At 37.1% G+C, this 13,961-nt stretch overlaps 1 protein-coding gene across 1 annotated transcript; it reads left to right on the forward strand.

Moving 5' to 3' along the window:
• The first annotated feature begins 11,906 nt into the window (after positions 1–11,906).
• LOC121471788 (olfactory receptor 1030-like) lies at positions 11,907–12,842 on the forward strand. Its single transcript, XM_041722581.1, has one exon. It carries the CDS (start codon positions 11,907–11,909, stop codon positions 12,840–12,842), a length of 936 nt encoding a protein of 311 aa, XP_041578515.1.
• Positions 12,843–13,961: the final 1,119 nt, after the last annotated feature.

Raw genomic sequence — 13,961 nt, forward strand, 5'->3', positions numbered from 1 at the left:
AGAGGAGAGGAGGCAGAGAGAGAGAGGGAGAAGCAGACTCCTTGCTGAGCAGGAGACCCAATGGGGGCTTGATCCCAGGACCCTGAGATCATGACCTGGGCCGAAGGCAGCCACTTAACCTACTGAGCCCCCCAGGTGCCCCTAATTTCCTTCTCTTTCATAGCAGAGAGTACAGTGATAATATTGAAAGAGGTAGATTTTTTAGAATGACTAAGTGACTGACCCAGCACTCCACTCTTAGGTATCTACCTAAAAGGAATGAAAATGTATGTCCATACAAAAACTCATAATGAAAGTTCATAGCTGCATTACTTATAATAACCAAAAAGTAAAAACAACCCAAATGTCCATCAACAGATGAATGGATAAATTAAATGTGGTATATACATACAATAGAACATTAGAATATATAATCAAATAGTTTGGCAATAAATAGAAATTAGGTCCTGATACATGATATATAACATGGATGAATCTTGAATACATTACATTAAGTGAGAGAAGACAGTCACAAAGGATCACATATTCTTTTATTCCATTTAAATGAGATGTCCAGAATAGGCAAATCTATATATAGAGAAAGTAGATCAGTGATTGCTTAGGGGTGGGAAAGGATAAGGAAGTTGGGAGTTTTAGCTAAAAGAGTAAAGAGTTTCTTATTAAGGTGATGAAAAGTTCTAAAATCAGTTAAGGCGATGGTTGCACAATTCTGTGAACACTAAAAACCACTGCATTATACATTATAAATGGGTGAATTGTATGGTATGTGAATTCTATCTCAATAAAACTGTTACCTAAAAGATACTAGGAAAAAAAAAAAACACTTGCATGAAAATTCTGTCATGTATCAAGCTTTCATATTTGTGTCAGTCTGTTTCTGGTTCTCTCTTGTAGGACCTCAATGTAGTAGACTATATTTATAAAAATAGTTTTACCACCCCTTTTCTGGAAGTTTGAACACTGGAGAATTTTCTTGAAGCATATCTGAGAGGAAATACAATTAAGACGTATAGAAATACTTTATTCTCCAGATTTCAGGCCTGTTATTTTCCCAGAAGGCACATGATACCACTTCATTGGGTCAGAAGTGTGGCTACGAGAATGAACAAGAAAAAATACCTATTCGTAGTCTGTATTGAGATCTGTGTCCGCCTTTTTGTTTTGTACTTGCCATCACAGGGCTTCTTTACCCAGGGGGGTTAGCATGTGTTGCAATTTGTCATCAGTTGTGCATGCCTTGCTCATCCTTTCTTTCTTCCCAGGCTGGTCCGATTCCCAAATCTGAATCTGCCACATGCAGATGTAAGAGTTCACAGGGAAAATAGCAACAAAAGTGGAGTGTTATGTTTTTCCCTCTTCAGACATTAGAAGTGGTCCAATCCCACTGAGCAATTTGTACATCCATCCATGTCATGGTACCCTACTGCTCACCTTCGGCTTTTTCTTCTGAGACTACTAGTTCTGGAAGTCAATGATGTCAAAAAACACTCACAGAAGGGATAGGCTGAGCAGTGCAAAATTCTATGAATTTTAAGTCAATCTAGTTAATTTTTACATATATCTTCAGAATGCCTACAAATGTTTAATTGCTTCATATATAATAAACGAGAGATATGTTTATGGATTTGTTTTTTTCTCCTTTGTATTTTTTCCTCTTTTAGTAAATCATGTACAGTAATGAACTAGCATTATCCCTTTTAGCATTTTGCATTTTCTATCCCATCCTAGGTGATTAAGATGTGAAGTGTTTTTGTCGATATTCATATTTCTCCAGCAGTATTTTTCATTGTTTTTATTAATTGTTGCCCATTATATGTATTTTTACCTTTTTGCTTTCAGGTAAAATTACTTAATTTAATTACTGAGTTTCGTAATTTATTGTGAATATACATACTTAGATCTATTTTATAACTTCTTTAATTACTGAGTTTCGTAATTTATTGTGAATATACATACTTAGATCTATTTTATAACAACTTCTTTTGTATTTCTAAAATATGTTATTTATCTTTCCCCCCTTTTCCTTGCATGAATTAAATTGTGTTTTCTGAATAACTGATTAATGATTTTATCATCTCCAGATTGTCAGCTTCAGAAGGCAAGGTCCTTGTCTGCTTTTGCTCATTTTACTTTATTTATTTTTCAAGGTTATCTATTTATTTAGTTAGTTTTAAAAAGATTTTTATTTATTTATTCATGAGAGGCACAGAGAGAGAGGCAGAGACATAGAGGGTGAAGTGGGCTCTTTGCAGGGAGCCTGATGTGGGACTTGATCCATGGGCCCAGGATTACTACCTGAGCTGAAGGCAGACACTCAACCACTGAGCCACCCAGGCTTCCCTCAAGATTATTTATTTTAGAGATATAGTGCTTGAGTAGGGGGGAGAGAAAGCAGGAGAGGGAAAGAATCCTTAAGCAGACGCTTCACTGAGCATGGAGCCCTACGCTGGGCTCAACCTCAGGACCCTGAGATCATGACCTCAGCCAAAACTAAAAGTAAGACGCTTGTCATACAGGTGGGCCTTACTCATTATCTTAAAATCAGCATATTCCCCAAATATGTGGGGAATATAAGTGATTCTTAATAAATCTGGATTAACAAACTCTCATTATATTATTTGCATTACAACTTGATGGTAAACTCTCCTCTGCCTTATTTTCCACCATTATCTTAATGAATTCTTACCTATTGAAAATACAACAGTGACACTTTATATATCCCTGCTTTATCCATCCCACGATGATACAGAAACTGTTTAAGAACACAAATCTTAACACTTTATCTTATATTCTCTACATTGACAGTATAGTGGTAAATACAAAATTTTCCTTGGATATTTTTAACCCTGTGGATGAATGACTGAAAGAGTGAATGAACAAATGAATGAATGCCAGTGAATCTGGAGAAAGTTTAGCACAATGTAAGCTTGTCCATTTCTTAGTGAAACTATCAACAACATGATATCAAGGACTATTGACTGGCCTGTTTGAATCCCAGACTCATAATTTGTAATTTGCCTTGGCCAGGGAAAGTTACTTAATCTTTCTAAGCCTCAGTGTCCCATCTGTAAAATGAAGATAATAGTACTAATGCCCCATGGAGTTGTGTGAAAAATTACTGGACTCATGCTTGCAAAGTGCTAAGCCTAATACCTGGCACATATTGCCTGTCCAATGCCTAAGGCCTATAATTAATTTCCCTCATTCTGATTTCTTTCTCGTGGTTTCTTACACAAATTAGTCACTTACTCCATTTCATCTCCCTACAGATTTCATTTTTATGAGAGAAAGAAGTATGCTCCATAAAATGCAAAGTTGCCTGAGAGGGGATAACCAAGACTTGTTGCGTCTTCACAGAATTAGGTACACACTGCACACTCCTTACATTATTCCAAAAGTATCTGTTGATCAACTATCACCTTCCAGGGCCTAGGCTACATGCTGAGATCACGGTCCTGGCCCAGATGGGCTTTCAATGTCATGGTGGCAAGAGAGACATTGGCAAGTAATTAAACAGGGTGTGTTAGACTGGGATGGGGGCAGGGTGCCCAGAGCACTAGGGTCTTGGTTCAGGGGGGACAGAGAAAGCCTCTTTTGACAAGACATGTATTTGAGCCTTTCCTATGCGCAGAACAACTTGAATCTGGGGGGAATGAGGAAGGAGCTGAGTGGAGAGGAAGCTCAGAGAATATTTAAAGCCAGCTATGTATGGACAGAAGGACAAAATGACTGCAGGTTGAGGCATGGCAGCTACGTACAATTGAAGATGGAGTTCACTTGGGACATGAAGACAGGCATGGAAGTCTACCCTGCCACTTAGCAGCTCTATGGCACTGGGAGTGTTAGTCCATCACTGGCACTTTAGTGGAACCTCTGTCTCTTTAGTCAAATGTTCACGATGGAGTCCCTGCCTCTTGGGTTATTTTGAGGACATGGAATCATTTACTTGAGAGTTGTCCACACCTAGGAAGTGCTCACCAAGGCATTTGACAATGACCTGTGTGTTTCACCATTCTACCTGTGGCTCACTTTCCCCAAGACTTTGACGTTCATCAGAGGGGACATTCTGAGAGCTCTGGATTTTAGGAGAAGACATAGTTTTAGAGTGAAAGAACAAAATGAAAAAAAAAATCAACCTATCATCCAAATTTGAAGTTGAATCTCTTTTGTGTGCCTTCCCCAGAGGTCTTAGGGTAAATAGGAAATTTGAAATTAGGGACTATAAGATTGAGGCATGTGATTAGCTTTCTGATCTGAGAGTGTCCCAATTAATCCCAGAGGCATGATTCCCTACATAACACTCATCACTACTATTCTCAAGTTCTGAGATTGGCTTGAAGACCTGTCCCTACCTCCCACATCCTGGTATAAATGCAGCTACATTTACAGCTTAGAAGGGCCTCAGTGAACTTCCTTAATCAGAGGTGAGAAAATAGGTACATTTTAGAGCCAGAAGTTAGTCATTGAAGTTAGAACATTTTTATGTTCTTCATTTTTAGTCAGGAAGGGATTGCAAGAAAGTCTTAAACTGAGGCACACCAATTTACACCCTGTTTGCTTGAAATATGCCCAAGCAATGCCTCTTGTTCTCAGCTTCTGAGTTTGAGCCTCAATGAATTTCCCTGACAAAGGCTTTTGAGATTTCCATTGATCTCCCTGTAACATATTTTATAGACGTTTCATGGGTGCAAAAACTAAGAAAGGCAAACAATAATTCTCCTAACTAACATAGTGAAATGCAAGGACATTTTAAGGCATGGGATAGAGCTTACCCTAAATGAAGTCCTTAGAGTGAGAGCTAGATCTATGATCCCCTTATGTTTTTTTGGTAAGATTGTGAGTGGATTCATTTATCTTGTTTTAACATTATTATTTTCATTAGTTTTTTTTCATTGAATTCATATAAAAAATCAGCTGAAAGACCATTCTTACAATGAATTATTGCTAAAAGTTTTTATTAACTTTTCTTCCTTTATTTTGGAAACAAAAGTATTCTCATTCACTCATAATTGAATGGGCTACAATATTCATCTAGGCAGCTAACCTTTGACCTGTGTTACCCTCTAGCATATTCTTACCAGGGCTCTATCATTGCTTTGTGATTTTTTTTCTCCTTTGCATTTTCTTTTTTCTCTCCTCATTTTGCAGAGTTGGGCGTTTTCCATCCTCTTTTATATCCCCAGATGACCAACAGGTATATGAAGATGCTCAACATCACTACCCATCAGGGAAATGCAAATCAAAACCACAATGAGATGTCCCCTAATATCCATCAGAGTGGCTAGAATCCAAAAGATAAGAAAAAAGTGTTGGCAAAGATGTGGAGTAAAACAACATTCATTCACTGTGGATAAATAATTGGTGCTGTCACTGTGGAGGATAGTACAGAGGTTCCTCAAAAATTAAGATAGAAATATTGTATAATCCAGTGATTTCACTACTTGGTATTTACCCAAAGAGAAGAAAAACACTAATTCAAAAACATATATGGACACCTATGTTTTTTGCAGCATTGTTTAAAATAGCCAATATATGGAAGCAACTCAAGTCTTCACAGATGAATAGATAAAGGAAAAACATATAAGTATACAATAGAATATTACTTAGCCATTTGTGACAACAGAGATTGACCTCAAGGTTGTTATGCTAAGTGAAATAAGCCAGATAGTAAAAGATAAATACCATATGATTTCACTTATATGTGGAATCTAAAAAAAAAAAACAAAAAACAAAAACAAAAGAAATTAATAAACAAGAAGCAGAAACAGATCCTTAAATACAAACTCATGGTAGCCAGTGGAGAAATGGGTAGGAGAGGGACAAAATGGAGGAAAGGATGTAGGAGATACAGGATTCCAGTTTTGGAATGAATAAATCATGGACATAAAAGGTATATCATAGGGAATATAGTCAATGATACTGTAATAGTGCTTTATGGTGACAGATGGTAGCTACACTTGGGATTAGGATAGCATATACATATTATTTATAGCATAATATATAAGAGCTGTCAAATCAGTATGTTGTACACCTGAAACTAATATAACATTGTGTCCCATTTATGTACGTTATATGTGTCAACCATGTGTATATATAAAGAATAGAGCAGTATTAATGGATATCAGTTATTTTAGTTGTACTAAGTATGACTAACAATTTAAGAAGGAATGACAAAACATGAAAGTATCGATGCTAAAGAAAAATGTAAATTTTGCAATAGCTAGAGATAATCTAAATGCTATCTTTAGTGATTTCTGAAAACTAGCAACTAGAGACAACTAGCCATATGGATATGAAACCATCCATTAATTTACCAAGTGACTTTGAGCATTTAACTTTCTATTCTCAGCCTTAGTTTACCCCTATGTTAGATGAAACACTTGACTTAATTACTCTTTTTTTAAAGAATTATTTATTTATTTGAGAATGAGGAAGGGCAGAGGGAGAGAATCTTCAAGCAGACTCCCCACTGAGAGTGATCTTAGGATCCATGAGATCATAACTTGAGCCAAAACCAAAGATCTGACACTCAACTGACTTAACCACTTACGTGTGCTTTGGCTTAATTATCTCTAAAATAATGTCCATATGGAATATTTTGTGATTGGTGAGATTCTATGGATTTTAGCACTTAAATCCTTTCATGTAGTATTCACTCAATATGTTCTATGAAATAAATGGATTCTTAAAAATCACAACAATTTAAGGCAGAATTTTTTTTTTAAGTCATGAAAATGATATTAGTCTCTGGGAAAGAATGAAACTAAGAGGGGATAGTCAGGGATAAAGTTTTCCTGGTATGCATAAACAGATGAAAGGGGTGTCCATTGTGGTAACAAGGATTGAGGCAGAGATTTCTTCTTTTTTTTTAAAGATTTATTTATTTATTCATGAGGGACATAGAGTGAGAGACATAGGCAGAGGGAGAAGCAGGCTCCCTGCAGGGAGCCTGATGCGGGACTCGATCCCAGATCCCAGATCACGACCTGTGCCGAAGGCAGGCGCTTAACCGCTGAGCCACCCAGAAGTCCCGAGGCAGAGATTTCTAAATGACTTTGGGGAAAAGTTTTAAAGGACTTTTTGAATTCCTTTTACTACTTCCCCCACACACTTATCTAAGTAGGGTGAGTGGAGATGGGTGAGATTATGGAAAGGATTTTTGCTGCTGCCACACAGACAATACAAGGCATCTAATTCTCTATGTGATTCATGAACATGTCTCAACTCAATCAGGTGTGGTGACTGGCTCTGGCTCTGGAAAGGGAAAGAAGGACCAAGATTATGCTAGGTAACTTCATTTCAGAAGGAAGGAACAGAAAAGCATGTTTAAGCCACATTGTCAAATCCAATTCTACCTGCAACAATGCTGCTATGGACAATAGCTGACTCCTATGTGTAGTCCTCAGTTGATTCAGGATCCAGAAGGAGGGTAACTCAACGGTCTTTTTAAGCTCCAGGCCAGAATCTTCAAAACCCAGCTCTATCCCAAAACTATAACAAAATGAATAATCATTCTTGCTTCTACTACTTCCATTGCAACAGTATTGAAGAACTACCGCATACTGCTCAGGCCTGTGCTAGGGACACAGCATAAAACAACATTCCACTCAGACTCTTTACCTGAAGAGAATTTAGTGAAAGGACACAGAATACAGGTAAAGCTACAGAAATTGACCCAAGAAGTTGAAGCATCTGGAAGCGAGCAGCAGAAAGAAGAGCCTATCCCCTGTTCTGAAATGAGCATGCAGTGACTACAACCACTCAAAGAGAGCTAGAAGCAGGAAGCAAGTACCTGGCCACCTTCTTTCCCAACACACAGCTCAGGAGGAGTTTTTCTTGGAAGGATGCAGCCATTCTAGCACCTTCATTGTGCATCTGGGAGATAATGGGAAGTAAATAGAGCTCTTTTTCTCTTTCTCCCACCTCTGATATCCTGCTGGTTTCTGGCATTGGCCAAACTCACCTGAAACTGGACACCCAAGGAGCTCTATTGGTGTGATCCATAAGGGTTCAACTTGAGGGGGAGAAAGGAGAAAGAGAAGAAAAGGCAAAAGGCCTGGGTGGGGTGAGGTGACAAAGGGAGAATCACCAGCAAGCATTTTTATATTACCGGTATACCCATAATGTTCCCATAGTACACACATAGCCATGTGTTCTTATTCTTATTAAAAAGATGAAGCTGGTGGCGCAGTTGGTTTAACATCTGGCTCTTGATTCTGGACCAGGTCTTGATCTCAGGGTCTTGTAATGGAGCCCAGTCTTGGGATCCCTGCTGAGCGTGGAGCCTACTTGAGATTCTATCTCTGCTTCTCTTTCTGCCCCAAACCTCTAACTCTCTCTCTCTCTCTCTCTCTTTCTCAAAAAAAAAAAATAATAATAATGGTAAAGCACAAGGCTCAGAATTAGTAAATAACTTGTCCATGTTCAACAGAAGTCAGTCAATCTACCAATGGCATTCTAGACTCCAAATCTTTCTCTGTATATTAGGTACCATTCTACTTTATATGTTGTAAACAAGAGAACCTATTACTCCCCCAGTCAAAAAATAATAAGATATTCACCCATAACTAAAATAAATGATGGATCCCATTCTTTTATGATTCTCAGGAGATTTGATTCCCTGTTGATACTGGGGAACAGGCCCAAATCAAGTCCTCGACAAACTTAGGATTTGCAAGAGAATAAGATAGTGGCTGTACATAGTCTGAATGACTTGCTGCTAGGAATAATTAAACCATAGGGATTTTGTCCCTATATGACAAATCTGTTATAAACTCCTCAGGTTCTTCTATCCATGCTATCATTGGGAAATCAGGCTTCTTGCAGAGGTAGGATTTGGTTTTATGAAAATATAGCTTGGAATGAAGAAATAAATCTTTTAATCAACACAAATAAAATTATGGGCTGAAACATATTATGATGAATTAGCAAATGCCTTGATCTAAATTTTAGTGATCTTCTAAAAGTACAAGTATTTATAAATGTTCAGTAGAGTAGTACTTCAAATGGAAACAAAACTGACCGGAGAAGACATCATTCTATATATAATGATTGACTGGCTCCATTTGGGAAAACATTGTTCTAGGTGCCACTGAGGCTATAGGTAATGATTAGATAAACTCTTGTCCCTGAGACTCACACTTTGATGTTGAGTGGTATTTTATTTTTGAAAATATTTTATTTAGTTATTTGAGAGAGCCAGCAGGAGTGGTGAGCTGGAAGGACAGAGGGAGAGAAAGAAGGAGACTCTCCAGGGAGCAGAGAGCCCAAAGTGTGGCTCAATTCCAGGATCCTGAGATTATGACCTGAACAAAAGGCAGACACTGAGCTGACTGACCCACCCAGGTACCTCAATGTTGAGGGTTATTTTAGGCTAGACCTGAATCTTCCACTCAATATAATAATAGCTACAACTTATTAAGAGCTTCCTACATGTCAGACATGTTTTAAAATTTTACCTGAATTAAATCCCTCACAGAAGGGAGTTCCTGTGAGAACCAAATTTTATGCATGAGGAAATTTAGGCACAGAGAGATGGGTAACTTGGTCAATTCCCATAGCTAGGAATTGGACATGTGGGCTTTCTGGTGAGGAGGTCTCACTGAGGACTTCCAATATCTGTTGACCTTGATGACTGTCAAAACCTAGCTATGAATACTTTCTCTTACTTCATGAAGAAAATTAGGGAGTAGTGTTAAAAATCTTTCCGATTCCTTCCAAGTTAATGATGCTACTCTTTATAATTATAAGCGTCCTATTGTATAATGCTCTGTACCCCTTCACAGAGAGTTGGCCACTCTTAGGTTTATGATCTACATTAATTATTTAAAGTTAATTAAAAATGCATTTCATGAAGATGCCTTCACTCAGTCTTTTCCACTTTAAACTGAATTATGACCACTACTAGGAGACATCAGTCTTCTTGAAATAAAGACCAACCATCTACAATCTTTGGGTGCCCGTATAGTTCCAGCAAGCATCTATGTGAGAAAGTTTCAGGGTGAGGGTGAATGTTAAGAAAGCAAAGCCTCACGTGTCCCCAGAACCGCATCTGTCTCCCTACAAATACTTCTCTCTGAGTTTTTCTTTGTTCAAATCACGTAAGATGTTATGTTTTGTTTCATTGAAAGAAAGTTATTGCCACAAAATACTCAGTTAAATCATCTAAAGTGTTAAAGTTTGCATTGCATCATTAACCCTACAGTAACAAATAAGAGACACTAATTATTTTGACACATGATTTACGTGTTAATAAGCAAATATTTATTAAAACACCACCCCAGCACCGAAGACTATTCAAAACAACAAAATAATTATGATTACATTGATTTAGGTGATTTTATTTTTATTTTATTTTATTATCCTGGTCTTTAAGTCCAAAATCCACATGTGCAGAGTAACATACATGGGACAACATGTGGACAACACAATGGACAACACAATGGACAAGAATGTTGGAGTTATTTACAAAGTACCTTACAATGATCCCTGTCCTGCCTTGGCCCCATAACTCTTAGTAAGAAGTAGTGTAACATTCCACACCTGGGTGTGTGTTAATGAAGGATGATATAGGTTTTCCAGGATGGTCTTTATGGTACTTTCAACCTACAGACATGTGGGGAAATGCACTTGAGGTATCTTATGTCTTGTCTCAGTTGTCTGATCAATATTATTATTTCAGCAAGAATATTTACATGTATTGTAAAACTCAGAGTTTATGTCATAGAATATTTTTAAATTTTGGTGAGAGTTAAAAGGAGGTAGAGTTATAAGTATTATAAAGTGTGGATATGTTCGTTAATCATTTTTTCATTATTTTCTCCTCCCCCATGCCTGGGAGCCTTTTAATGCATGTTTTCCCTAATTTCTCTTCCAATGAACCATTGATACCACTGATATATATGTCTGTGTGTGTGTGTATATATATGTGTGTGTATATATATATGTACAGTTCATATACTCTACATTATTTTTTTAATACTAAAAATATGATTGACTTTTGTGCCTCATGAACCAAATTTTGGCCCTGATTTTTGGCATTAATAAACAATACAAAGGAGATCCGATGCTGAGTCTTAAAAGTTAAGTAAGATTTGGTGATATAAGGAGACCACCTGAGCAGAGGACACATAAAGGGAAGGACATGCATTGCTGAGTGGGAACAAATGCTTGAAATGATTTTGAGTCAAGAGGGGCAGGAGGACAAAACCTAGTTCTACAGGGATATGCATCATTTGATTCAGTTGTGCAAAACACATGATGATTTATATACCACATCACAAATACACTGAGAAGGAAGGGAAAAGAAATGTTGGGAAATATGAGGAAGGGAGACAGAACATAAAGACTCCTAACTCTGGGAAACGAACTAGGGGTGGCGGAAGGGGAGGAGGGCGGGGGGTGGAGGGGAATGGGTGACGGGCACTGAGGTGGACACTTGACGGGATGAGCACTGGGTGTTTCTTTGTATGTTGGTAAATTGAACACCAATAAAAATTAATTTAAAAATAAATAAATAAATAAATAAATAAATAATAAATATTGAATATGTATAAAAAAAAGAAAATTAAAGAGGAAGAAAAAAAATACACTGAGAAAGCAAGGATTGTCATGTCCCCCCCCACCAAAAAGCAACATTTAAGGACATTTTAAGTGCATTAATGTAATAAATCTTGCAGATAAGGTAAAGTCTTTTCAATGTGAAGACTTTCATTAAAGCATTTAAATTATTACTGCCTTTATAAAAGGAGCTCTCTACTAATTGAGATATTTAAAATATCAATTGCATTGACTAAGCTATTTTTTTATGTTGCAAGTGTTTAAAGTTTTAGAGAAGACTTGTCAGATGACACGATGAAACATTTATTTCCCCTCTTTTAGCCCTCATTTGAAGCCATGCACACACAATGTTAAAGAACAACTACACAGCAGTGACTGAGTTTATTCTCCTGGGACTTACAGATCGAGCTGAGTTGCAGCCTGTCCTTTTTGTGGTCTTCCTAGTCATCTACCTTATCACAGTGCTTGGCAATGTTAGCATGATTTTGTTAATCAGAAGTGACTCAAAACTTCACACTCCAATGTACTTCTTCCTCAGTCATCTCTCTTTTGTGGACCTCTGTTATACCACCAATGTCTCTCCACAGATGCTGGTTCATTTCTTATCCAAGAGAAAAGCCATTTCCTTCTTGGGTTGCCTTCTGCAATTCCACTTTTTCATTGCCCTGGTGATCACCGATTATTATATGCTCACAGTGATGGCCTATGACCGCTACGTGGCCATCTGCAAACCCCTGTTGTATGGCAGCAAGATGTCCAGGTGTGTCTGCTTCTATCTCATTGCCACCCCTTATATTTATGGCTTTGTGAATGGTCTGGCACAGACCATCCTGATGCTTCGCCTCTCCTTCTGTGGACCCAATGAAATCAACCACTTTTACTGTGCAGACCCACCTCTCATAGTCCTTGCCTGCTCAGACACTTATGTCAAAGAAACTGCCATGTTTGTGGTGGCTGGTTTCAACCTCACCTGTTCTCTAGCCATCATTCTCATCTCATACATTTTCATTTTCTCCACCATTCTGCGCATCCACTCTGCTGAGGGGAGGCGCAAAGCCTTCTCTACCTGTGGGTCCCATTTGACGGCTGTCACCATCTTTTATGGGACTCTGTTCTGCATGTACCTGAGACCCCCTTCTGAGACATCTGTAGAACAGAGCAAAATTGTTGCCGTGTTTTATATCTTTGTGAGTCCTATGTTAAACCCTTTTATTTATAGCCTGCGGAACAAAGATGTTAAAAATGCAATCAGGAAAGTTTTCCAAAAGAAATTGTTAAATTAAGTAGACACTTTGGTCACAGGTATGTAGTATGTATATCTCATTATCTGGCCATTTGATGAGCATTTAAAATTAGCAAGTCACTTTCTGTCATTATATATTTTTTGCCTTCCATAATTTGCCAATAGACTTAGAAGAAGATATCAAAATATTTGCTAGCATTTAAAGTGTCATCTCAATGAATAATAGTAACAACAACAACAACAATAATAATAATAAACATTCATAGAAATTAAAGACAAGATTGAAGTCATTGCTATTGCTCTATAAATCAACAAACAACAAAAGGCAAAAGGCAAAAGACAGATATACCAAATATACCAGATATACCATAATCATCTGTTTGATTTTTGTAGTGCTTAATAATTTTCAAACTAAATTCCAGAAACTTCTTAACCATAGCAGGTAAGCATTATTTTTCTTGTTTCTTTTTGCCTTTATAGGCAAAATAGATCATGTAGTAATTAAGATCCTTAGGTATCTAAGATTACTCTAAAAAATATCTTTATACTGATAATACTGGTTTGATGGAATCCTCATTCATAAGGGTTTTGATGGAATGGCATATTTTCCTTAGAATTTTTTAAAAATTAATATCCACCCCCATCATAAAACTGGTTTTCTGGTTTCACTTGTTAATTTTTCATTAAGAAACATTTCCAACACATGCTAAAAAATAGAAAATAATATAAAAACCTGTGCAAGCAAAAGTGATTATTAAGTGTTCACCCATGCCAGTTTGCTTCAGACATTTCACATAATCAGTCTCAAACTGAGCCCTTCCTGCCTGATTCTATTCCTCTCTTCATTGCCTATACTCAAGTCTCACTGAATTTAGTATTTCTTATCTCTATATAGAGTCCTAATATTTGCTGGTCTTTATGTATCCACAAAATTACATAATGTTATTTTGGTATATTTAAGACTTGTTATAAATTAAAATATGCTATCTTTCTGCAACTTATTCTATTTTCATGAAATATTGTTAGATTCATCCATGCTGAATTATGTAGCACCAATTTTCACTGAGATAGTCTACGCACCATATAAATATACCACAGTCTATCTCTTCATTGAATTATTGATAGATGAATACATTTTTCTTATTCCTGGATAATATGA

This window comes from Vulpes lagopus, chromosome 11, assembly GCF_018345385.1.
Source record: "Vulpes lagopus strain Blue_001 chromosome 11, ASM1834538v1, whole genome shotgun sequence".
In the NCBI taxonomy this organism is placed as follows: domain Eukaryota; kingdom Metazoa; phylum Chordata; class Mammalia; order Carnivora; family Canidae; genus Vulpes; species Vulpes lagopus.

Bases quoted from the DNA above. Each gene is read 5' to 3' on its own strand.
- LOC121471788 (XM_041722581.1), top strand. From the start codon at position 11,907: ATGTTAAAGAACAACTACACAGCAGTGACTGAGTTTATTCTCCTGGGA.